General features: G+C 56.8%; 3 protein-coding genes across 5 annotated transcripts; 2 read left to right on the top strand and 1 right to left on the bottom strand.

Annotated features, from left to right (window-relative positions):
* Positions 1-2,068: 2,068 nt before the first annotated feature.
* On the bottom strand, positions 2,069-6,232 carry LOC129127691 (neuritin-like). Its single transcript, XM_054644528.2, has 3 exons — positions 6,075-6,232; positions 5,559-5,706; positions 2,069-3,098 (listed from the first exon to the last, which is right to left on the bottom strand). Exons 1-3 carry the CDS (start codon positions 6,115-6,117, stop codon positions 2,873-2,875), a joined length of 417 nt encoding a protein of 138 aa, XP_054500503.2. The 5' UTR covers positions 6,118-6,232; the 3' UTR covers positions 2,069-2,872.
* Positions 6,233-9,697: 3,465 nt separating this feature from the next.
* DBNDD2 (dysbindin domain containing 2) lies at positions 9,698-17,115 on the top strand. 2 transcript variants are annotated; one of them, XM_054644574.2, is made up of 4 exons: positions 9,698-9,860; positions 14,997-15,152; positions 15,615-15,758; positions 16,519-17,115. In XM_054644574.2, exons 1-4 carry the CDS (start codon positions 9,851-9,853, stop codon positions 16,725-16,727), a joined length of 519 nt encoding a protein of 172 aa, XP_054500549.1. In that variant the 5' UTR covers positions 9,698-9,850; the 3' UTR covers positions 16,728-17,115. The 2 variants fall into 2 exon arrangements, with proteins under 2 accessions (XP_054500549.1, XP_054500548.2); XM_054644573.2 differs by lacking the exon at positions 9,698-9,860 and adding an exon at positions 10,004-10,400.
* Positions 17,116-18,890: 1,775 nt separating this feature from the next.
* On the top strand, positions 18,891-24,352 carry PIGT (phosphatidylinositol glycan anchor biosynthesis class T). Of its 2 annotated transcripts, none has more exons than XM_054644460.2 (12): positions 18,891-19,101; positions 19,470-19,647; positions 20,578-20,705; positions 21,187-21,287; positions 21,429-21,515; positions 21,763-21,850; positions 21,925-22,022; positions 22,316-22,481; positions 22,602-22,770; positions 23,207-23,473; positions 23,593-23,676; positions 23,809-24,352. In XM_054644460.2, the coding sequence occupies exons 1-12, from the start codon at positions 18,912-18,914 to the stop codon at positions 24,059-24,061; spliced, it is 1,809 nt and encodes a 602-aa protein (XP_054500435.2). In that variant the 5' UTR covers positions 18,891-18,911; the 3' UTR covers positions 24,062-24,352. The 2 variants fall into 2 exon arrangements, with proteins under 2 accessions (XP_054500435.2, XP_054500434.2); XM_054644459.2 differs by having other exon boundaries at positions 22,570-22,770; positions 23,308-23,473.
* The last annotated feature ends 1,282 nt before the right edge of the window (positions 24,353-25,634 follow it).

The raw sequence follows: 25,634 nt of genomic DNA, 5'->3' as shown, positions 1-25,634 counted from the left end.
CAGGGAGTGCTGTGTGGGGATCAGGGTGAGGAGCAGAGGGCAGTGCTGCCTCGGGGTGATGAGTACTGCCCTGCTGTTAGCCATGTTTTCAGACTGCTTCAGGGTCATTTTGTCCTCTGCTGCTTCTTGGTGCTATTCTTGAGAAAGAACATCCCAGTCCTGCAGGGACAGGGAAAGCTTGCAGGTTTACTTTAAGGCTTAATACCACACCAAAGCCTTGTGTGAACTCCTGTGTTCAGGGCTGTTCTTGAGGCAAGCAGGAGCTGAGGATTAATTACAGTGAATTTGAGAGCAAGGAGACAAAGCCACTGTCTTCCAGCTGCTCCCAGAGTTGCTGTGGGTCTGTATTAATAGAGCTGCCACCTTTGTTCCCCTGCAAGAACAAAGGTGAAGACTTTGGACTAAAGAACACTTAACCCATTTCTTTCTGAATACATGAGACTGTAACAGCTTCAGCAGCTCCCCTGGGGTGGAGATCTGGGGACAGCTTTGTGTCTGGAGAAACTCACAGCAAGGCCATGAGAAGAATCCTTGACAAATGGGGCTTTAACACTGAGGCTGCAGGACATCCCAGGAGCTGCACTGCATCAGCATGAAGTGTGCTGTAGGATCAGAAATCTTTCTGAAAGGCTGCTGACTGCCTAGGAGAAATGAACCTGTGTATTACTTTTTTTTTTTTAAGGACCTCTACTTTAATTGTCCTAGTCATAGAGGAAGTTCTGCTAAAAATGAAATACTGATTGAGGAAACTCATCACTCCCATACTGTGAGACCTAGTTTTCTCTCACATGCTTTCAGTCAGATTTAGAAGCACCTTTGGCTTACAAAAAAAATCTGCTGCTCCATACCAGAACAGTGGCAGATGGTCTTTGTTTCTTAATGAATCTTTTGGGGGTTTTTTTGTGTGCAAGAGTTGAGGGATTTGCTTCCAGGGAAGATATGTCCCAAGACCTGTTCTTCTCAGAGACAGTGGCAGTCAGCCATTTGCATCCATGGTTTTGCTGAATGATTTCTTGCTGATCTAATTCTCTCACCTTCCCTTTCCCCAAAGCTGTTTCAACATAGAAAATTTTAAGAGAGGAATTGCCATGGTTTTGCTGAATGATTTCTTGCTGATCTAATTCTCTCACCTTCCCTTTCCCCAAAGCTTTTTCAACATAGAAAATTTTAAGAGAGGAATTGCCAAATTCAAAGAGAAGGCAAAGGGTGTGGGATTTTAGGGGGCTGTGCTTATTTCTTTTCCTAATGGCATCAAACAGTTGTTCTAAACAAAGAGCAGGTACAGGATTTGGAGCCAAAATACTCCAGTCTTGGTTGTACATCATTCTCCCCTGCTTCACTTTCCCCAGCCACTAAAGTTACCAGGGGAGAGGGAACAGGATGAAACAGCAAACAGTGCTGTTGGCATGGAGTACAAAGAGAAAAGTGAAGCATCTGAGTGGTTCACTCCAGGTTTTACAATGTTCTGATTTACCCTTTCTCCACTGCTCACCCTAAGGCTTTGTGCCCCAGATGCTGAGTACTGAATACATAAGTAATAACTTGTGCACTGAAGTGCTGTCTGAACACCAGCTGCTCTGGCTTATTTCTTGGAATTTGCTCTAATTTCTTCATTATCTCCTGCTGCTGCTACAGGAGTAGAGTGTTGAGGGATAGTGAAGGTAAGAGGAAGAACACGTGAATGCCAGAGGAAAGCAGCATGACCCAACAGCACTGTTAGGACTAAGATCCTTTGCTCCAGAAGCTTCCCAATGCCTGGAATGCATCTGGTGGGATCTGTGGAGTTAGCAGGGCTCTGGTTTCCCTGCTCACACTGTGAGCACACACCCCATGGCCCTGTGCAGCCAGGCAGGGCACAGAGATCCATCAGCATCCTTAAAACACAGACTGCCTTGGGCTAACCAATAAAATTGTTGTGTTTCTCCAACATACTCAGAAATCACTTGCAAACACCTCTTGGTTCCAAGTACTTCCATGCTTGTACTGAAGCTGCAAAACTGACAACACTCTGAGCCATAAAGGAGACAAGAGGAGACTGTGCAAGAGCAAGGACAAATAACTTCTGTCATGCTGTTGGCTCTACAACAAACTTTAATACTCTGGAATTACACACTTCTACCCACAGCTGCTTACAGGTACCTTGGGGAAAACTTTAAAGCAGAAGAGTTGCTATAAATCCCTTTTTTCCTCCTAGCTTGATACTCCCTCTCCCCCCAAATATTTTTCACCTCTGTCCATAGAAAAGGGATTTACACATAACACAGAAGTTACTCAGGAATTCAGATGTGTGCAAGAGAAGTCATGCAACTGTGATTGTTGTTCAGCAGGGGTTTTACCACATCCTCAAAGAAGAAAGGCCAGTATAGGACAGTAAGGGCTCCTTTCAGCCTGTGACAGGACAGACACCATCCCCTGCACCTCAGGGAGCAGTGGGAAAAAGACCCATCTTGTTTTGAGTGTCCAAATCAAAACCCTGGAGAGTTGATCTGGTGGAAAGAGTCAGCAAAGTAAACAGGTTTCCTTCCAGTTGCCATAAAAGAGTGCAGAAGTATCCAGCATTCATCCTTTTTCCAGAATTTATCATTTCTCTCCAAATCCTGTGCCCTGTATTTACAAGTTCCCAAATCTCCCGACAGCCAGATCTGTGCCCGTGCCTTCAGGCAGAAGGGGGAGAGGAGTTACTCCAAATTACAGAGAAATTTCAACACCCTGGAGATGCTGCCAAGCTCTTCCATGTCTCACAGGTGCAGGATGGAGCTGGGAGTTTCTGAGCTCCACACAGTGCATTCCTCAAAGGTTTGGAAAACAGATCTGAAAGATGCCACACCACACCCTGCCACCACTTCTGTTGGGATACTCACAGAGCTGCAGTTTATAAGTTCAGCCAAGTGACAATGAGGGGGATGCTGAGGATGGAAATGTTGGGAACGTGGGTCCAGGCAGAGCTTTGTGCCATGCTGGGGCTGCAGAGGTCGAACAAGCTGCCTTGAAATTTGGTTTTTCGGGACTCCCTTCTCAGCATCTCCCAGACAGCTGCTGCTTCCTTCTGGCACTCCCAGAGCACTGTCAGGGCACAGGTGTGGAATTCATCCCAATACCTGCAGCCAGGGAGACACCACACTGTCAGTCCCTTTGCACTCCCACAGTGCAGGATGCCAGGCAGTGCCTTGCTGCCCTCTGAGCAGCAGCAACCCTTGTGTTTTGTGCAAGCTTCCCAGACTATTCATCCCCTCCATCATCTCCCAGAGCATCTTGGCTAAAACTCCAAATCTCAAAACACTGAAATTATTTATTCCTTTTTTTTCCCCCTCCCTTTTCTCTCGAAGTCAATAAAATCCATTATTTTCCATCAACAAATGTTTCCCTGAGTATCTCACACAGGCTGCAAACAAAGGCCCAGCACATCTCATTCATCACTTTCTCCAAGCAGAGTCAAGGGCAAATGGGAGCACAAAGCATGGAGAAGGACAAGAGCTCCCACAGGCTGTCTCAGCTTTCCTGAGGTATGGGCAGGGGCAGGAGGAGTTAGTCACTGTGTTCTCATTAGAATCATCTCCATTTATCTGCTGGGTATTACTTTCACAAGTAGAAGCTGTTCAGTGGAAAGAGGCTTTTGGAGACTACCAGAAGGAAAAGAGAAAACAGGCAAAGATAACCTGTGGTCCTGCAGGTATAAAGCAGGAGCTGCTCTGCTGTCCTGTCCCAATGGGCTGGGGCTGGGCACCTCGCCCAGCTCCCTGCAAGCTGGAAGACAGGAGTCTAGAGGACAGGAGCAATTGCTCTGACACCTTCCCCGTGTCTGCCAACACTCCAGGCACACATGTCACCTGTCAGGAAGGGGATGCAGTCCAGCTGGCTGAGAGGGGACACTGTGCACCTGTAAAGGACAGCACGGTGCTGTGCCCTGTGCTGGAGATGACACTTTGTGCAGACAGGCAAACCTGAGCACTCTGCTTGCTCAGAGCTGGGGCTTACGTCAGAACGCCAGCTGTGAGGGAGTTCATTAAACCGAGTCACTGTGGCAGAATAAACCTCCCCAGATAATGAGAAAAGCTGGTGCCAGCCCTGGCAACCTCCAGTGCTCACTCCCAACCTGCAGCAGCAGCAGGCAGCTCAGACAGGTAAGAGTTAAACCTACCCCATGTCTTCAGGCAAGACAAGCTGGGAAGGTGAAGGAGAATGGCAGCTCCGGCCTGGATCTGCTCTCAGCTGGGATGGCAATTCCCAGCCTTTCACCCTCCACAGCCCCCATCTGCTCAGGCAGGCAGGCTGCACACCGAGCTGAGACACCACCAGCCCCCCAGGCTCCCTGTCCATCCCTCACCCACCCTCCTGGAGAGGGGATCAGCTCCAGAAATGCAAGCAGCAGTGGATAAGGCTGAGTGTCAAAGGCAAATAATTCAGAAATATTTCCTGGCAGGAAGCTGGGACATCATCAGCTTCCTGCTAGGGAAGATCCCAGGACCTGTTCTGGGATGGTCTGTGCCTCTGGGCTGCAGGAAAAACTCAGCTCACGCATTTCTCGTGTAAAAACACCCAGCTCCTTCAGCAAAGGAACCTCTCCTCCAGCAGCCAGCAGCAGCATGGGCTGGGCCGACTGTTGGGTGTTTTCTAATACCAAGAAGCCTCCTTTAAAAAAAAAACCCAAACAAACCAAAAAGTATCAATTCTGTCCAAAGCAGAGCAGTTCCCATTTCAGCCCACCCATAGGCAGGCCCCAGAGAGGCTGTTCATCCTGATCCGGGCTGTCTCCTGGAGAAGGGGGACACAGAGCATGTCCCAGCCTGCAGGGTGGCTCCCAGCAGCTCAGAAAGCCTGACCCCAGGGCACTCAGCCCTCCACCTTGCTCTGCCAGCTTTCCACCGCCCCCAGGCACGTGGCTTTTCCATTCATTGCTATCTGCATTTCCTTGTAACTCCTGTTCACTCCCCACAGCTCACTCGGGAGATGCAAAGCTGCCTCCATTTATCTCTGCGAACATTTTACATCCACCTTGCTGCTTCTCGTCTGCTTTTTAAGCGGGCCTTACTCCAAACTGCCCAACACCACCCCTCCTTGCCCAGCTCCTCTTCAGTTCTGTTAAAGCTAACATCCTGCTAATATCGTCATCTCAGGGCATCGCTACAAACTCGGGCAAACTAGGGCTGGGAGAAATCCAAGCCTGAAGGATGAAGGGTCCAGACAGGGAGGGAGAAAGCTTCTTTTGGGCTGCTCCCAGCAGTGCTGGGCACTGGGGCAGAGCACTGCCTGAAAACTGGGGTGCAGGGGAGATTTTCCTGGGTCCCTCTCGGCTCCTCCTGGCTGCGGGCATGCAGGGTCTGATGGGACCAGTGCTGGGGCTGGAGCTGCTGCCAAGGACCAGGGATACAAACTCCGGTGGGACACAGTTAGGAGGTGGATGGATGGACGGACAGAGAAAAGAAGCTCGCTGGGTCAACGTGAAACCGGAGTGAGGTGTGGAGCACATGTGTGTGTGCAGGCACGACGGGACTCGGGAGGGCAGGAGCCTTCAGACAGGGACAATGCCAGGAGCCAGGCTGGCCATGCACCGTACTCACCTGCAGACCCTGCGCAGCCCCTGCAGCTCCATGACCTCCTCCTCCTCGTACGCGGCCATGCTGTCCCCCAGCTTGAGGACGCAGTCCGAGAGGCCCCGGTAAGCATCGGCGCAGGTGGGTCCGGCTGCCAGCAGCCCGGCCAGGTGCCCTGCCAGCACCGGGGGCCGAGGTGAGCACCGGCACCTCCGGGGACAGAGCCCACCCCCGCCCCGGGGTGCCCGGCCGGGGAGCGGCCCCTTCCCCGCGGGACAGCCTCGAGCCCCCGCCGCCCCCCGGCCGTGCCCGGCGTTGTCAGGGTCTGCCCAGAGCCCCGCGGACACGGGGCCACCCGAGCCCGGTCACGGGGCTGCCATCCCGACACCGGCACCCCCGGCCCGGGGCGGGGGACAGCGACCGGCGGGGGGAGCCGCGCGGACCCGCCCGGACGAAGGGAGAGAGGGAGGGAAGAAGGGAACCCTCATCGCATCCCCCCGGACACCGCCCGGTCCCCCCGCCCCGACCGCCGCATCCCCTCACCCAGGGCGAGGAGCAGCACGGCCGGGCCCCGCCGCTGCCCCATCCCTCCGCCGGGCTCGGGCTCCAGCCCCGCTGCCGGTGCCAGCGCCGGTGCCCGCACCACCGGGGCCGGCAGCGCTCCCCTCCCTCCCGCCTCCGCGGGGAGGGCACCCGTCCCCAGCCGCCGCTAATGAGCGGCTCCGGCCGCGGCTAATTAAGGAGGGGGCTGGGCCGAGGCTATCGAGCGTCCAGGAGCACCCCCGGCCCCTCACCCTCAGCCCCGGGATCCCGCAGCCCTGCACCTCCCGCATCGCATCTGGCCGGGACTCGGCCAGCACCCACCGCTGCCCACACTCTGCATCCACCTCCGGGAACACGGCACCCCCGCACCAGCATCCTCACCCCAAAGGCCCCCATCCCCTGCCCACCGCCGCCTCTGCTGCCCACTCCGGGTGTGACACCAGTCATGGGACAGTGCCCGCTGCCAGCAGCAGGATTCCGGGCAGAGCAAGGAACTCTTCCTTCCTTGAGTCTCTTGAACAGCGCAGGAGAGCACAGTGAAGGGTTAGAAGCAAAACCTAGAACGTTTGAAGGGTCAAAGGACTAAACATCAGCACCTACAGCTCCAAAACCTTCTGCCCACACCCTGGCTCAGCAATTCCCAAGGCTGTGTGGTCTTTGTGGCATCAGCTGGGATTTTGCATGGTCGTGGCTTGATTCCAGCTCTTGCTCCAGGAATCCCTTTGGCTCCAGCAGGAAGGGGAGCAGAAAGTTTCCTGCCTGCTTTGGTGGCATTGCTGTGGAGGCTGGGGGTGTCAGACCCCTCTCTTTGCTGGTGACAGCTTTGCTCTTGGGGACACTGCTTTGCACCAGCCCATGGACACGACTGCTACCAGGACCCTCATAAGTGGGACCCCTCTGTGCCCGGGTACCCTCACCCCCGGGGCAGCTGTGCCACCACACCCAGACACCTCCAGCCCCAAGAACTTGGAGCAATTGGAAACCACAACTCTGCAACCACTGCAGGTACCCAAATTTAATGCAAAAAGGGCTGGGGTGTGAAAACCAAAGACTATTTCTTTATGAAAGATCAACAAAAACAATGAACTATAACATTTATTTACAGATGAGTGCCACGTGTTGCGTCTTCATCAGTCCTTGAAGAAAATCAAGCAGCGTGTTCCTTTCAGTCAGGCACATTGCATTTGCCACCAGCCTGGGACACGCAGGGGAGAACCTGGCCCAGAGGTGTCACCACATGCCCACAGCTACCTGCAGGGACAAGCCAGCCCCAAGGGCTCTTCCCAAGAAGCTGCACAATGTCCCAAGACACACAGGGCTGCTCCATGGCACTAAAGCAAAGTCTGTGCAGAATAGCACAGCTGCCCAAAAAAGTGGGATATGATGAAGAGGAAATTCCCCTGGGACAGGCACCCTCTGCCAGCCCTGCCTGCTCCTTCTTTGGCCCAGGCTGGTGTCCTGCTGTCCCCACAGCACCTCCCAGCTCTACCTGCTCCCGTGCCAGCAGCTGGCAAGCAGGAATGTCTGTATGGCATGGATCCCGAGGACATGGGGACACGACACCCCCGGGGCTTGGCAGGAGCCTCTCCCAGCACCACACAGGGACTGTTAGCACTGCGACAGGGGGTGTTCCCTCGGGACAGGGCATGGCCAAGGAACAGGCTGGCTCCAGGCACCGAGTGCTGGTGCAAACCCCATCCAGGCTCCCCCCACCTCGCCTCGCCTGCGGAGATTCTCGTTTCTCGGCAGCCACATTCCTTTGAGGGTGTTTATGGCTTTTCTGTCTCCCCGCTGTCCCAGGCTAAAATCGCCCCTTTTAAGGGAGCCACAGGACCACGGGTTGCTGGAGCTTTGCCGGCTGCAGGCTGCTCCTTTGCAGTGTATCGCCTCATTTACTGGAAAAGCAGCCTTGCCTTGCCTTGTTTTTTTTCTTGACTCCACAATTTTCTGATGGAGTCAAGCTGCAGCTCACTCCCAACCCCATCCACGCATGCTTCCCAGAAAATAAGATGTATTTTCACCAGCAAGTGATTCACCTGTGCCCGGAACTGGTTTGCCTTTCCTTAGCTGCCGATTCCTCCCCAGCTCCATCCTCACCCCGCAGCTCCCTGACTCACCTCCCAAACCTCTAATAAACGGGAAAAACCTGAGCAGGAAGGGCAGGAGGAACAAGTCACCTTACATTTTTCTCACAATGACAGGGGCACTTTGATGCTGCCCCCCCGGGGTCTTTTGGACTCCGTGTCGTGGGGAGAAGAGGTGACATTCCCGCCTGGGCTCGTGACCTGGGCATTTGGGGAAAGGGCGGGGGCTGTTGGCACAGGGCAGTGCTGAGAGCCTGCTCTGGAGGCACAAGGCAGGCAGGGATGCTGCGGCAGCCGAGACAGACCCTGCAGGTTTCTGGCAAGAATTATTCTTAGGGCTCCGTCCCAGAAGTGGAGACTCTCCACTGACTTCAGCGTCACTTCTGTCCCCTCTCACCTTTTGGCCCGGGGCAGGCACGCTTTGCTACGAGTAAAAAAAAAAATTTAAAAAATCATTATGTAGAGCTGGCTTGCCTGCAATGGTTTAATTGGAATAAAATGTGTGCCCCGCTGAGCGGCACGGCTTGTGCTGAAGAGCCAGGATGAGTCAGGCTCGGTGCCGATGATATCAGTGCTTTTCCAACGCCCTCCCGGCAAGGGGAGGATGAAGGGGCCACGACAGCGAGGGATCTGGGAACGTGTCACTCTGCACGGGCAGCACCCACATGTGCCGTCCCCGCAGCGGGGATTGGGGATGCAGTGAGCTCTGGGGACCTCGGGGCGCTCCGGAAACTCGTGAGTGCACAAACAGCCTCCACGCCTCGCAGCCGTGCCTGGTGCCAAAAGACACAGACGTGTCACATAGCAGAGACCTGAGCTAATTCCCCGGCGCTGCCTCCTCGCCCCTCCGCCGGCAGGGCCGGCCAGGGGGGCAGCAGGGACGGTGCCCACAGGCTGATGCTGCCCCGAGGCCACACGGGGCTGTGAACGAGCCAGCGCCGGCAGGTACCCGGCAGAGATTTGGTGATGCAGCTGCTCAGAGACCACGAGCCCCCATTGGTGCTACACCGGCCTGGTCCCCCCAAACCGCAGTGCTGGCACCCCACAACATGCCAACATCAGGCAGGAAGGACTGGCAGGGCTTATGGACAGGGATAAACATTTACGTGGATAAAATTCAAAACCACCGTGAAAGCTGAAGCCAGCGCCAGGGTGCAGGCTCCGGGTACCCAGCACAAAGCCGGTTTTCGGCAGCAGGAGGTCCCAGGAGAAATAGGGGGGACAGCAAAGCAACAGTAGCCAAAATAAAGCCGGGACACAAACAATACCCAGTTATCTTTTGTTATGCAGACAGCGAGAGGAACACACTGAGAACGGGACAGGCGGGGCACGCCACAGACACTGGAAACTCCCTTCCAGCCACAGCAAAGGGCACAGTGGATGTCCCCCATTCCGGCTTGGCACTGACCGGGCTCCGGGCAGAGCTGGCGCTGGGCACGGCGAGGCACTGACTCACCCTGCTGAGACACAGGAAGGAGGCGGCGGCCAAGCCCTTGGCCATGCCAAGGATCAGCCCTGATGTGCAGGGCTGAACGTGGGAGAAAGCACCCCGGAGTGGGGTCTGCCGGGGATAAGGGTCTCACAAGGCCAGGAGTGACACGGGGAGGGCCCATTAATACATGATGCTGTTCTCTCTGCCGCGGGAATGCGTGAGCTGGGCATTTTGAGAAGATAAGCAAAGAAAAAGCGAGCATGAATAATGGTAACTGCTCTCCCTGCCCAGGCAGAGCCCCTGCCTCCCTCTGCCTCCCCCTGCCCACCTCCTGCCCGCGGGGCACAGCTCCTGCCGGGGCAGGGCCCCTGCAGCCCAGCACTGATCTCTGCCTGGGGCGGGACCCTCTGCAGGACCAGGGACCCTGCATGGGGACACGCCGTGGGTCCCGCAAAGCAGAGACCCGGGTACCGCGCACGGGGACCCTGCTCTCCGTGGGTACTAGGGACCCTTCACGGGACCTTCTGATTGTCCCTGTGCACGGCAGACCCCATCCCCGGCAGCGGCGGTGCGGGACCCCGGCGGGGCGGGAGGCGCGGCCGCGGTGCGGCGGCGATGGGCGCGCCGGTACCGCCCCGTGCCGCGCCGAGCGCCGCCCCGCAGCGCGGCTGGGGAGAGCGGCGGCGGCGGCGGCGGCGGCGGGGGGGCCCGCACTGATCCCCGTCCCCCCCCGGCCCGGCCCGGCCCGGCTCGGTGGCAGCAGCCGCATGTCGGGGCCCGGGGCGCAGAGCCGCAGCCGGCGGCTGCCCGGTAAGTGCCGGCCGCGGGGTGGGCTCGGCGGGATGGCAGCGGACACCGCACCGGGCGGGCAGGGCTGGGGTGCCACATCCCGTCCATCCTCCCCGCAGCGCCCACCTGATGCCCCTGGCAAAGCCCCTGTGCCCCACCTGCCCCCGGAGCCTCCAGCCCCCTCGCTGCACCAACCTGCTGCCGGCCCCGCTGCTTTCGGGCGGGGAGCTCCGCGCCTGGGACGGGGATGCTCGGGGAGCGGGGGATTGGAGGGACACCTGCTTGGGAAGTGGCAGAGCTCGGGAACCTGTTGGGTCGCGGGCTTGTTTTGGAGTGGGCTCGGCAGCCCTCAGAGCGCCGTGGCTGCCGGAAGGAGCGGATCCCCCCCGTACCCGCAGGGCTGAGGATGCTGGGCAGAGCAAACTCCGTGGCGAGCGGCAGCCGGGGGAGCGGGGCTTGTGGAGGAGCAGCCCGCCAGGCACCGTGCCCGGGTTGTGCCTGCCGTGCCTCGGGCACCGCGCTGCTCCGTTCTCATGCTTCTCCTCGCGTGAAAGGAAGCAGGGCCCCGCAAATAGCAGGGTCTTATGACACAGCCTCTGCCGGGGAAGAGCTCCGGGCGGCAGGGAAGGATATTTTTAGTGCTGAGACGCAGGGGATTTGGAGATCGCTCGGAGGAGTGCAGGCGATGAAACCACGGCACACACAGGGGTTACGAGGTGCCGTGTCCTCTCTCTCCATTTCTCCATTCCCTCTCCTCCCTGCTTTTCCCAGCGAGCAGCCCTGCCAAAACCACTGCCTCCCTCGCACTCGCCCGGTGCATTTCCTCTCATCAGAACTACGGTTATTTTTTGCTGTGCTGCAACACGAGGTCAGACGTGCCCATGGAGAACTGTGCAGGGCATTAACACTCAGGCAGCTGGAGTCTGAGCATCCCATCTCTGCATGGTCTGACCCTGCGTGATTCTCTGGGCATTCCCAACTCTCCCTGGCAGCTGCTTCTCCCAAGGCTGAAGGAGCTGAAAGCCCTGGGGAGTTATCCTTGTTCTGCAGGGGTTGTGCTGGGGCAAGGTGGCAGGGAAAGGTTTGCCATCTCTGCACAGCCTCCCAGAAGATGCCGAGGCAGCTGAGGAGCTGCACTGCCCCCCACCCATCTCCTTGCAGACCTGGGCGGGGGGGGAAGGTGCATTCTGGCAAGTTGGGGGCAGTGGGGCATTCTGGGCTTCTCTGGACAAGCAGAGTCAGGGGTTTGGGCTCCAGGAAGGCTCTTACTCCAGCCCTTTCATTCACCAAAGAACTGACCCATGGTTGGAGCAGTCTCCCACTTAAACTCTGCTCACCTCGCCAGCACCTGCTGCTCCTTTCCACAGCCCATATTATTTTTCAGGACCTTCTTTAAATCCCTCGAAATCTCTGCAAGATATTGCAGAGCTATGGCCTCAAGAAAAGGCCATTCCCATCTTCTCTTGGCCTTGTGCCTTCACTAACAATCCTTCTCCCAACCCAAACACACCCCTCCTATTTACCGGCACAGAGGGGGTGTGCCGGGATCCCGATGGCCATGAGGGATGAAAAATGCATTGTCTCCCAGCAGAAAGGCAGCTGGGTCCGAGTACACCCTGAGCTGGTGCTCCCCGCACCCTCCAGCCCCGTCTGGCCCCTGCCCCATCCAAACTGCATCCAGGAGTTGCTCCTGTCCCAAGCCTGCTTTGGCGAAGTTGTGGATGGGAGAGCTGACAGAGCTTTGCCTCCCAGCCCTCCCACGCCTTTCCCCACCACAGCGTGGCCCCAAGCCCACACAACGCGAGGGGTGGTGGCTCTTTGGTGTGCTCTGGCAGGGCAGAGGGACCGCTGGGGCCATCCTCCTCGCCCGCAGCCCACCCTGTGGCCATCTGCCTAGCAGCAGGTGAGAGGAAATCCCTGCGGGGAATCCTGCCCTGTCCTGCCCGCCCAAACTCTGCAGAAGTGTTCGGCCCCGCTTGCTGTCCAAGCAGCGCTGAATGAGCCGTGAGAGCCGGAAGGATCTGAAGGCAGCGGGGCGCTCGGAGCCGCCGCAGCCGCGCTGGGCGGCTCAGGCAGCGGGGCAGAGCCTGGCTCGGAATGCTGATCAGCCTCCAGCCCCTCGCCTCAGCGGGCTCTCGTAATAACCATGACAATAGTAATAAAAGCCAGGCCACCAGCAGGTACCGACAGATCCCCCACGGTGCACAGGGGCCGCATTGTGCGTGCTAACGTGTCCCGCGGTGGGAACATGCCAGCGGGATGAGACAATCCCGGCGGCTGACAGCCACCGAGTGTGACCGGCCGTCACATGGGAAGGGCCGCGGCAGGGAACGCCGCGCTCCTTTATTTCCCCGGCCGGGGTTGCCGAGGGGCAGCCACACTGGCAAGGCTGTTCGCTCCCCCTGGGCTCGGAAGGGCCGTGCGAGGGGGGAAGGCTCCATCCCTGGCTCTCACCGCGGTCACGGGTCAGGCAGGGCCAAGCACAGCCCCAGCTGCTGCCTCCCGCTGCCGGCGTTCCTTACATAATGGGATCTCAGTGCTCGTGCCCAACTCCCCGACCAGAGCTCGAAAACAAGTTCATAAACAGGTCCTGCTAATTTCTCCCTCAAGAGAAACCCTGGCGCCCACAGGAATGCTGCCACCAGCAGCCGTCATCACTCTCGCCGAGCACACTTACTGCGAGTATCGGTCACGTGCAGGGAGAGCATGAACAGCCCGGAGCAGCCGCGCTCATGGCACTCAGGACAGCGCACAAGAGCTTTCTGCTTTATTTCGTATTTGCACTGCAGAAGGATTTGGACTCTGGTCCTTACCTCTGCACTGAGGTCTCTTTGGCGAGATGTCCCGTGGAGAGCTGGCCTGTCACCCTGAATCCTGCAGCCAGCACAGCCTCTGCCCTGAGCCCAGCCTCTGTACAGCTGGAGATGGGCTCTCCTCGGTGTGGTGAACTGCGGCAGTTTGCCATGGATTCTGCACAGCTGGGCTGGGGAGCACAGCTCTGCCTGGGACAGCCAGCTGCTGAAGGGAGACAGCTCCATAATCAGTGCCTTGATCACCCCCCCTCCTTGTCCCTGGCTTCATTCTGCTCTGCAGATAGCACAGGGAGGCTGGAGGTATTTGCTGTACCCAGCAGCATCGGGCTGCAGCCACCTGGTGAGTCGGCTTTCCCAGCAGGAAAGGTTCACTGGCACCACCATCCCGGGCCCTGCACTGAGCCTCAGCATCAGTGCTTTGGTCAGACATACCAAGGCAAAGAGCCCTTCAGGCAGCCTGGATTGCTGCCCAAGGCATTGCAGGAAGACGCTGAGCAGCCAGAAGAGGACCAGAGCCTCTTCCAGAGTGCGTGGTGAGTTGCCCTGAGTCACGGTGCATCCCCACGTGGTGCTGCCAGCACAGCCCAGCCCTCTGGGCAGCACCTGCAGATGATGGGTTTCACTGAAGGATGCCCCAGAAACAAGATGCAGAGAAGCCCTGGAAGAGCTCTCAGGAAAATGTAACATTGATCTCCATGACATCTCACCAGGCTCAGCATCTTTCTCCAGCGTGGTTCCTGTGCTGCTCTGTGCTGCTCTTAGCCAGTTCCCTGCTGTCCTTGCCCCTGTTCCTGCCAGACAGGGTGGGGATGCTGCTCCCTCTGTTCCCTCCTCCCCAGGCTGGAGGAGCAGAGGGTTTGGGTTGTGCTCAGGCAGAGCACAGGATGTTTGTTTGGTTTCCTTGGTTATTACACTGCCTGCTCCAATGATCACATTTTCCTTGTGCCGGTTGGGCCAAGTGCAGCAGAAAGGAAATGTGGAATGGTTGAGGTCAAACACCAGCCTGGGAACAGCTGGGGCCACCAGCCACAGCCTCTCTGTGCCACTTGAGTCCTTGTTATTTTGGGTACCCAGCCCAAAAGGAAGTTATCAAGACAGGGGATGCAGCAACAAACTCCTTCAACAACAGCCCAAGGGCTCCCATCACTCCCTCCCGTGAGCTGGGGACACAAGCACCGGCAGTGAACTGCTGGAGGAATTACAGGAATGAAAATGTTTGTGCAGGCAGAAGCCAAGCTGGCTGTGAGCAGGGATGTGAGCCTGGAGCGTGGGTGCGGCTGCAATTATAGTGACGGTGGTGGCGGGGGTGTGACAGGCAGGGCAGGGGTGACACGGTTGCCAGTTCTTTTCATTCCTTATACATCCTTCAGCCCAGAAAGCCTGGAGCACTAAGGCCAGCTCTTGACCCTGGGAGTTCCCCTGCTCGTTAGCATTCACAGACAGCCCTCTGTTCGGTAGCAGGGAAACTGAAACTTGAAAGTGTGCAAACCGCGGCTGATCTCACCCCAGTTCCCCTTCCCCCTCGAGAATTCCCTTCAGCAGCTGTGAGCACCGCACATGAGCTCCCCATTCCCGGCTGCCCTGCACCTCAGGGGAGGGATCTGAGGCTCCAGCACAGCAAGTGCTGGTGATGCTGCTGCTCTGGTGTGTCACATGCATCCACGGTGACTAAATCAATGTGTGCTGGTAAAGCAGAGCAGAAGAGAACCACCAACCATCCAGCACAGCCGTGCAGTGAGCTGGGACAGGCAGGAGGGCTCAGACAGCCCTGCCTGCTCCAACTCTCCTCACCTTCTCTCCCCAGCTGAGATGGAGCAGGCCCAGCGGAACCTGGATGCAGAGCAGATGCAGCAGCAGCAGCTGAAACTGCGGGACAGGCAGAAGTTCTTTGAGGAGGTTTTCCAGCACGATGTGGATTTCTTCTTCCCCATGTCCCACCTGCAGATTGAGCACCGGAGACGTACGTGCTGTGGGCACCAGCAGGGGGCTGGGGGTGTGACACAGGGGACAGTGACACAGGGGACAGTGACACAGGGGTTGGAGATTGCTGGGACATCCCCAGCCTAAACAGGACATGCATGACCTGAACCAAGGTGGGACCACAGTGACTGTGTGTGGGTGTGCTGTGGGTCACTCACAGCCCTCCACTGAAGGCACATGGGTACCCAGGCTGTGCCCTGTAGAGTCTGGCTCTGGGCAGGCTGCATTTTGGAGCAGGGACAAGGACTGCAGTGATACAGCAGGGGCTTCCAGAGGGATGTTTTAAGGAAACATGATTTTCCTGGGACCTCTTACCAGCAAGTAGAATTCAGTTCCTTGTGGCAAGGCTGGTCTCCCACCTCAGGGTCCTGCCTGCCCAGAGCTGATGGTGCCCTTTGCCTGGCACTATCACTTACCTTTTCACTGGCCTCTGTCTCTGCAGCCCCCTTAGGCAGCATTTCCTCCATGGAGGTGAACGTGGACATGCTGGAGCAGATGGATGTGCTGGACCTGTCAGACCAGGACACTGTGGATGTGTTTCTGGGCTGTGGGACAGAGGAGAGCAGCATTGCTGGGTCTCTGCCAGGTATGTGCAGTCCCAAGCCCTTTGTGGGCCAGGCTGGAAGCCCTTCCTGCCCCCAGTGCCCACACTGACTGATTCTCAGCCCTGGGGCAGATCCACACCCACCCAAAGGCAGATATTGGTGCTGGCTCTGTGAAGTTGGAGGGCTGGGCTGTTTCACATCACTATCCACCTCCCCAGCCCAGACATCCAGACCCCTGTAAATTCCTTGTGCTGTAAAAGACACAAGAGCCCAGGCACTTCCCAGAGTGTGTGAGTCAAATTCCCTTGTCCTGAAGCTTCTCTGGAGCAGCCAGTGCCTTGTCACAACTCCCAAGGTCCCCTCCATGCTGCAGAACCCATTGTGCTGAGCAGGGAGGCTGCAGAGCCTCCCCACCTCCCAGCCACACCCCAGGGGCTGGGCTGGGGTCTGCAGGGAAAGCAAAGGGTGCCAGCACATTCCTCCCCACTCACACACTGTAGTGAGGTCAAACCAAAGGTCTCCTCGCCTGCTGCAGCCAGCAGCCTCACACAGCGTGGCTCTGAGCCGTGTTTCAGGCAAGATGGAAGAGGCTCCACTGCCAAAAACGGGGATGGAATGTGCAGCAACTGCCCTGAGCCAAGCCGGGGGTGTGAGGTGGGGAATGGCTGCAGCAGCCACGTGGGGAGCGGTCAGGAATGCACAGCCCACTGAGGAGTGAGAATTGGAGGGGCCATCCATGAAGCTCAGGCAGCAATAAACCTCCAAGAGCCTTTTTCATTCTCATACTCCTCTCTTCCCCAGGGGCAGATGCCAGCCAGTGCCCAGAGGAGATCACCCTGCAAGTGCCCAACGCAGCTGAGAGCAAATCTCGCATTTCCTCCACCTCCTCTGCCTCCACGGATTTGAACAGCCTGGACACCAGCGAGGAGGGGGCCGAGACCCCCGTGGTGCAGTCGGATGAGGAGGACCTGCAGGAGGACAGTCCCAAAGAGCAGGTGGTGAGAAGCTAGCAGGCAGCTCTGCCCTGCTCCCAGCCTCCTCCCTACGGACTGGCCAGCCCAGAAGGAAAGCTGCTGGTGCTCAGTGAACCCCGTCCTGGACTGCTGCCCTGCCACAGGGGAGAGATGGTTTTCCTCTCCTCTCCCTCCATGTGTTCTCCTGGCAGCTAAAGGAGAAGGAAAGGGGTACTGTAAGCTCCCAAAATTAACTCTTCAGGCTTTGCTGCTAACACTCCCTGCTTCAATCCCCCCCACCCTCCAACATGCTCAGCATCCCACAGCCCCACCACCTGCAGAAAGCCATCCCTTAGGATCCCATTCCCCCTGCCCTACTGACAAAGGTTCTGTCCAGACAAGCACTTAACGATGGCACAGAGAGAAATAACACGGATCTAACCAAGCAGTGGGTGTGTGTGTGTCACTGGGGGCTGAGGGCTCAGAGGGAACTGCAGGAGGGAGAGCAGTGCAGAGCCAGTGTGCTCACTGTGCTATGCAGAAGCAAATGACATGTCCTGTTGCACAGCCCAGGGCTGGCTCCTGTGCCCAGGCCTTGGCAGAGAAGGGCACCATGGGGAGCAAGAAAGAGGCAGCTGGCCTGAGCAGGGCTGGGGTGCTCATGACCTGCAGCCACCAGCCATGAGCACAGTGGGCACTTCCCATGCAGATGGGCTGAGCAGAGAACAGCAGCAGCTGCTCCCACTGTGCTGCTCCACAGGATGGAGGAAGCACCACCAACATGAGGCCACTTTACAGCCCACTTGGTCCAAAGCTGGGCACAAAGCTGGCCACAGGCCCCTTGCCACCATCAGTGGCTGCAGGCCAGGAAAGCGCTGTCCCTGCCCCTGCATCAGCACAGCCGTGGTCACCACGGGGAAAGGAGCCTGGCAGATAAGCAGGGGACGCTCTCCTCTTCCTGGCTGCTTCCCAGGGGGTGCTGAGACATTACTGCACTCTTCCTGGGTTCAACCAACACTTTGTGGGACCAGCTGGAGTACCCCATATCCAAGTGCAGCAGAAATGTGTTGCATGTGCTGCCTTAAGCTGGGGAATTGATAAAGAAAAAAGAGGCAGGCTTCATGACTGTTCAGGCTGTAGCACAGGGACTTCTCTACCTAGGTATAGGGTACTTAATAGCTCTGGATGGATGTTTTTACCTTTAATTTGGCTGATCACTTCCAAAATGCATCTAAACCTTTATTACCTACCAGTATCCTGTTGCAAGGAGTTGCCCAGTGTAAAAAAAAATCAAATAACAAAACCAACAATATTATGTAAATATTACCTTTATTTTTTTTTTCTGGGCATGCTGACTTTCTGGTTTTATGTGATGCCATTAATTAGCAAGAGGGGGAAAAAGAGATATAAAGTAACTCCTTATTCCTCACAAATACTGAATCACATTGTCAGTTCCAAGTTAACGTTGCATGAGGACCTTAGATCTGAGCAAGTAAGTGGGTAATCAACAAGGTACGACAGGTGCTAAGTGGCAACCACACGTTGCTATAATTTTTATGCTTATTTCCTACTGGAACAAATCATCACCACACTCAGACCATCACGGGGAGAACAGGAGATGCTGTGAGCGCCATCGGACCGTCACCGCCGGCGCTGCCTTGCTGTGGCTGCCGTTCCCTTGCCCGGGGGCGGCCCCGGGCTGGCGGGTGTGGGAGCGGGGCGCTCCCGGATGGCTCCGCACCCGGAGATGGGCGCTGCTCTGCGGGAAGGAGCGAGGGAGAGCCGCGGGAATGGCTGAGAAGTGGAAGTCACCTGGGGACAGGGACAGTCCTCGCAGCGTCCTGGGGCACCCCACGGGGAGACGCCCAAGCTGAGACGGCGCCAGGGCTTCCCCTCAGCACCGATTCCGGAGTGGCGGAGGGAGCGCTCGGAGAGCCGCTCGATGCCCTCTCACAGCACCAGAGTTAACCACGATGACCCCTCTGGGTCCTTTCCGACGCAAACGTTCTGCGGCTCTGTGAGAGCGCTGGCGCTCGCCCCTGGGCTGGGGCAGGCGCAGGCACAGCCGGGCTGGCGCTTCTCCCCGCGGGGGCTCCGGGCTCGCTCCGCGCAGCGGCTCCGGTGCCAGGCCGGGACAGCCCAGCGCTCACAGCGTCTCCATGGCACCCCCGGAAGCGCCGCCATTGCCGGCGCGGGCGGAAGCGGAAGCGGGGCAGGGCGGGCGGCGGGGCGGGCGGTGGGATGGCGGCGGCGGCGCTGCTGCTGCTGCTGCTGGCGGCGGCAGGGCCCGGGCCCGGGCGGGCGGACGCGGGGCGGGAGCGGCGGGACGCGCTGCGGGAGGAGCTGCTGCTGAGCCCGCTGCCCACCGGCGATGTGGCCGCCACCTTCCAGTTCCGCACGCGCTGGGACGCGGACCTGCAGCGGGGCGCAGGTAGGGCGGGCCCGGCCGGGGCGGACCGCGCCGCTATTGGCTGGTCCGGGGGCGGACCGCGCTGCTATTGGTTGAGACGGTGCGCATGGGCGGGGGTATCGCGGAGGGACCGCGCAACGTGATGGTTTGCATCGAGCTATGACGTCAAGGGTGGGAGTGACGTCAGAGGCGGGGTGAGGTGAGCAGGGACAGGGCAGAGGCTGTGGGGACGGAGCGGTGACATCACACGGGGGGGCTCGGGGCCGTGACGCAATCAGGCTGTGTGTGATGGCGCAAGCAGAGGCAGTGTCGGTGATGTCACGCTGGGGCAGGCCCTGGTGTGATGTCGGGAAGGGGATGAGAGGGGCAGGGACTGACGCTGCCCACAGTCTCTCACTACAGGCTCTTCCCGAAGGCGCTGGGGCGGCTGGTGGCAGCGCTGGGCGTGCGGGAGCTCCACCTCGCGCTCACCCAGGGCTTCTGGCGCACCCGCTACTGGGGGCAGCCGCCCCTCCAGGCACCCGCTGGCGCTGAGCTCTGGGTCTGGTTCCAGCCCACGGTCACCGAGTAGGTACCCCAGCCATGGACCCTCTGGGTCCCCTCTGTGGCCACTGCTCCTAGGAGCTGTTTGTTACTCCTGAGGCAGCCATGGTGTGTGAGCGGGCCTCCTGGGTTGAAAAATGTCTGCTGGAAAGAAGAGCCCAGGAGTAGCTTTAAAAAACCCACAGAACATACCCCATCTGTTCACAGGACAGGATGTGGTGCTGAGGGCAAACCCTTGTTCATTAAATGCCCAAGTAATTCCCCTGTGGGCTCTGTGATGACAAGCACTTAATGATGGCACAGAGAGAAATAACACTGATCTAACCAAGCAGTGGGTGTGTGTGTCATTGGGGGAAAACAGCATGGGGGATGAGGGTTCAGAGGGGATTGCAGGACCCTTGCTGCGCTAATACAGTGGGGCTGTATGTTGGTCTCTCATCCATGACTCACTTCCTTTGAGTCCCATCCAATACCTGTCACCATCTCCCTTAGCACACCAGCCCTGCTCAAGCTGAAGCAGCCCTGTGGGGACTCACAGAGCTCTCTCCTCCCTGCAGGTGTCCCATCCCTTGTCTGCTGGTTGGGTCAGCCTTTGGAGCTGCACCAAGGCATTGCTTTGGGCCTCACAGCCCCTTCCCCATTCACACACATCACCTCCTGTGTGCTCCCTGCTCCCCTGGTCTCTCTCCTCACATACCAGCTGTGCCCATCACCATGTCCCTTGGCTGTCTGATGCCTGTGAGGCCCTGCTGTGTGTCCCTCAGATCTGATGTGTCAGAATAAAATACCAAGAGAGCTGGAGAATGCCAGCCCAGCAGTCTCTCTGCACACTCCATGCAGCTTTGGTAACCCAATGTGGTCACCCCGCTGTATTTTCTGAATGTTACTGACTTAACACTTGTTTTTTCAAGGATTTGAGCTGCTGAGTAATCTCTGGTGTCTGTTCTCACACAGTGTTGACAAAGCCTGGAAGGAACTGAGTAACATCCTTTCGGGAATATTCTGTGCTTCTCTCAACTTCATTGACTCGACCAACACAGTGATTCCAACAGCATCCTTCAAACCCCTGGGTTTAGCCAATGGTGAGCCTGGCTCTGCTCTCTCACTCTTGCCTCTCACTTTAGTTCTGTCCTGTGCCAATGCCAGCATTCCAGGTGCAGGTCCTGCAATGACTCTGGGTCTGGGTGTGTACAACAGCATCTGTTAACCTTTCCTGGGAAGGATTTCCTCTCCCTACAAACAACGCTTGATTTTAAACAGAGAAAACTCACAAGTAATACATGGCGGGTGCTCCCAGGCCCTTATCTGTCTCTATGAAAAGTGTTTTATGAAACAGTGAGGACTACAGGATTTAAGGCACTCACAAAAAAGATCTGCTAGGATGTATCCTTATCATTCTTTCCAATCACTCTGAACAGAGTGGGGTCTACTTCTGGTGGAGCTCACAGCATTTCAGGCATACTGAGAGGGTGGTGGGATGTGGGGTACACTGGGGGTGGAACACTGCTGCTGTGCTCATGCCTGTAGCAATCCCAGCCTGCTCTCCTCCCTCTCCCTGCCCAGGGACAGATCACCATCTCCTGCGTTATGCTGTCCTGCCCCGGGAAGTCGTCTGCACAGAGAACCTCACCCCCTGGAAGAAGCTGCTGCCATGTGGCTCAAAGGTAAGGACAAGTCCTTGTGCCCAGTTGGGCCACTCCAGATGGAGCTGGGCTCCCAGCAGCAATCTGGGAGCATGCACTGGGAAGTTCCCTCAGTGGGAGCAGAGGACAGGGCAGGGCTAAGTTCTCCTCTGTTCCCTGCAGGCTGGGCTGGCTGTGCTGCTGAAGGCTGAGCGCCTGTTCCACAGCAGTTACCATTCCCAGGCAGTCCACATCCGCCCCATCTGCAGGGTAAGTGCTGGCTCAGTTCCCTCCCTGAGCACCCCAAGAGAAAATCCAAAGCCCCCTTGTCTCATTGCAAAGTATCACACTGGTTTGCCCAGCTACCCTGTGATGGGTTCACTGTGTCTAACACAGCTGTCATCCTGTTTCTCTGGTAACCCCAATGGAAATCTTGCAATCCTGGTGGAGGTCCAGCTCCATCCTGGTGTCCTCCCCATCCAGAAGGTGTGATCAGAGCTGCTTTTCTTTTGTCCAGGATGCCTCCTGCCTGGCTGTGTCCTGGGAGCTCAGACAGACCCTCACTGTGGTCTTTGACTTCTTTTCCAGTGGCCAAGGAAAGAAAGGTAAGCGTGGTGGCTGTGCTGGAGTGCTCCCAGCCTGCAGCACTTGACCTGCCAGCTGACCTTGCTTCCCACAGACTGGTCCCTGTTTAAGATGTTCTCTCGCACACTGACTGACACGTGTCCTCTGGCATCGCAGAGCAAAGTCTACGTTGACATTTCCCCCAAGAACAAGGTAAGCTCATGGGCCAGAAAGCATGCCCTGCTCCCTCAGTTCAGCCACTTCATGTGGCTGTGAAACATCCTCACCTCCATCCTCTGCATGGCCTGGCCTCTCAGGGGCTAAGAAAGGGAGGTGATTTCCTTGCTCTGAGGAGGGCTGAGGGGATGAGCTTGGTGGTGTTAGCAAGAGCACAGAGCTGGCTGTTGGGTGGCAAAGCTCAGGGCTACCTGGGGGGGACTTTGCCCAGTGCTGCCTGTTTCTTCAAGGGGCACTTTTTCCTTTCATGGTCCATTTGCTCTCCTCAGGAAAAGGAGCTGCTGGAAGTGTCCCCCCCTCCAACATCAGTACATGAAGCTATTGTCCAGGGAGACAGGAGAACCTATGCTGTCTATGACCTGCTGAGCCCCTCCCTCTTCAACACATCTCGCAGCCTCAATGTGCAGCTGAAGTGGAAGCGGCCCCAAGACAGCTGTGAGTGAGCAGAACTTCACTTCATCTGCACCACTGCCAGGACTCCAGGGCTGAAAATCACCCCTCTGCTGTCCTTGCTCTTCCACAGCGGAAATGCCCATTCCCACCCTGCATGCTCAGCGTTACGTGGGGGGGTATGGGCTGCAGACCGGGGAGATCTGCACCCTCATCTACAACACCCACCCCTACCGAGCCTTCCCCGTGATCCTGCTGGAGACTGTGCCCTGGTACCTGCGCCTCTACGTGCACACCCTGACCATCATCACCAAAGGGAAGGAAAACAAGCCCAGTGAGTGAACCCTCCAAGCTGCACATGCCACCCCATTCCCTTGACATGAGCAGCTCATTCCAAAGATGGTTTAGTCCCTCCCTCAGACCCCAGTGGTCACTGGGAAACTGGATTGTGAAACAAAACATTTTAGGATGTTATCTTAGCCCCAAGTTCAGTGCTCACAGCAGATAAGAACATTAAGTAAGTTTTATTTATAAGAGGCACATGGATAGTGTTTCATAATCCAATAAGGGTTTAAACCAACATGAATTAACTTTTGTAGCACAGGAAGCTCAATTTAAAACTGATAATTGGGTTTTCTTTTGCATTTAAACCTTTCCTTATGAATACCTGACCGTCATGGGTCAGTAGCTTTAAAGACCAGCTAAATTTAGCTTTTACACATACTTTTTGCTATGGGTACATCTTCACTTGCCCAGAAAACCTCTCTCAGGACGTTGGAAGTAGGAGCACCCGCCTCATGGGAGATGTCCAGGCAATGTGAGATTGGACAAGGCTCCCCTGGGGCTATTGTGGAAATCTCTTTGGGGTTAGGTTACATCCACTACCAGCCAGCCCAGGACCGGAGCCGGCCTCACCTCTTGGAAATGCTGATCCAGCTGCCAGCCAACTCCGTCACCAAGATCACAATCCAGTTTGAGAGGGCCTTACTGAAGTGGACAGAGTACCCACCTGACCCCAATCATGGCTTTTATGTTGGGTAATGACATTCCTCAGCTCCTCATCCCTTTCTGGGCTTTGCATAGGACTTAACTGCCCAGGTCTCTGGAGATGTCTTTGCTGTCAGGACTCACACTGGCGTGTTCTTTGTGCCCTTAGTTCATCTGTGCTCAGTGCCCTGGTGCCCAGTGTCACTGCAATGAAGGACATGGATGTGGAGCAGAGCCCTCTCTTCACCTCACTGTGAGTGTGCTTGTGCTGGGGAGCTGGGCTGTGCCACAACCTGTGGGCTGTAGCTGCTCTCATCCTCTCTGGTGAGCACCAAGCACTGGTCCTGTGCAGGCTGACCCTGCCTTTCCTTCTTCCACTCTCCAGGTTTCCTTCCTCTGATGGCTCCAGCTACTTTGTGCGCCTGTACACGGAGCCACTGCTGGTGAACCTGCCAACCCCAGACTTCAGCATGCCCTACAACGTCATCTGCCTCACCTGCACCGTGGTGGCTGTGTGCTACGGCTCCTTCTACAACCTGCTGACCAGAACGTTCCACGTGGAGGAGCCCAGCCGGGGCGGGCTGGCCAAGCGGCTGGCCAACGTCATCCGAAAATTCAGGGGGGTGCCCCCACTCTGAGAGGGGCCAGGGCAGCCAGCACTGCCTGCAGGGCTCTGTGGGGAGACAGCCAGCAGAGCACTGCTGCCTCTTGTCTTGCTGGAAGCAGCTTGTTCTGTTTTGCTGGCAGGAATTCTCTTTGGGATCCAATAAGCTGAAAGATCACTTCCATTGCTAAGATGGGAAATGGCTCTAAGCCCATTGACTACTGAACTGCACTGCTGTGGGACTGGGAAAAGTAAGATTTCTGTTTGGGAGAGGTGTAACTTACATGCTGGGAATGGTGCTGGAAGTAAACTGGAGTGTTTTGTACATTTGTGCTGCTCCTGGTTGGTTTTGCTTTCTCAGCTCATGGGCAGAGTTGACCCTCTAAGGCTGTGAGCTGCCAAGTCTGTAGCACACTGCCTGGATCAGCTGGGATTTGATGCAGGCAGGACCAGGCAAGGGGGTTTGATCTGCTGAAAAGAGAGGAATTCATCTCCTCTAACATCTCACCTTTCACAATTGTCTTGTTTCACACACATGTGTCCTGTCAGACTTGGCCACATTGGAGCCAGTTTGCAAATTAATTATTGGGCACAGGGTATGTCTGCCCCCTCACCAACAGCAAGGGTTTATTTTCTTTTACAGGAAAAAGCTTTTCTTGCTCACAACTTCTCTTTGCAGGATTTTGAAACCCTCCACCTGCTCAGCCCTCTGCCACAGCACAGGATTCTCCTGTGCACCCACAGTGTCCCTGGGGCTTTGAGGAGCCTTGGCTCAGCAGACCCCAAGTGCTGAGCTGCAGCCAGCCCTGGGCTGGGAATGCAGGAGCACTGGCACCACTGTGCTCCTCAGTTATTTTCTCAAAACACAGATTACCACCTTGTGGTTCACCCAGAGCAGTGGGAGGTCAGTGGTGGTGCTGCTTGGCCTCTGACAGTGCTGCTTTCAGGGCTACACCCTTTCCATCTCAGATGTGGCTTTTGTGATTGCAACAGACACTGCTTACAACCAGCTAAACAAAGGACAGGGAAATCACTGGAAGAAATACTCTCCAGAACCAAAGCAGAGCACAGCCAGAGGTCCTTTAAAAGCTTCTGTTGAACAGAAAGGCCATAAAAACCCCATGGCCTCCTGTCCTGCACAGAACAAGCTGTTCCCACTAGCCTGGGATTACCTTTCCCTTCCCTGCCAGAGATGCTTTTTACTCTGCAGCTCCTTAGAGATCCACTCCACTGGATGGCTCCATGCAGCCTGCAGAGCCTGCTGAAATACAAGTTTTGGATGATCCCTCTGTGTTCCTGCCTGCTGAAAAAGGTGCCTCAGGGCTGGGAGTTCACAGCCCTGCCAGCCAGGCTGCAAGTGCAAAATGGAATTTCTTTATAGAAAGCTGGAACTACAACCAAAAAAAAACCCAAGCGAGCACACAGCTCCCACAGCAGTCTTAGGCATGAGGGTCCACGTTGCAGTTTGCAAAAGGATTTGGAGACCTCAAGTTGTATCAGTTGGATCCAGTATCAGTCCTGCAGACTGCAACCAGCATCATGTGCTGGAGCAGCTCAGAGCAGCCCAGTTCCCTGAGTGAAGCCTGCTTGCTGCTGGTGTGGGGTGG

Source organism: Agelaius phoeniceus, chromosome 17, assembly GCF_051311805.1.
Source record: "Agelaius phoeniceus isolate bAgePho1 chromosome 17, bAgePho1.hap1, whole genome shotgun sequence".
NCBI classification, from domain to species: domain Eukaryota; kingdom Metazoa; phylum Chordata; class Aves; order Passeriformes; family Icteridae; genus Agelaius; species Agelaius phoeniceus.
The sequence above is the reverse complement of the archived record's forward strand: the minus strand, read 5'-3'. Positions and strand labels throughout refer to the sequence as shown.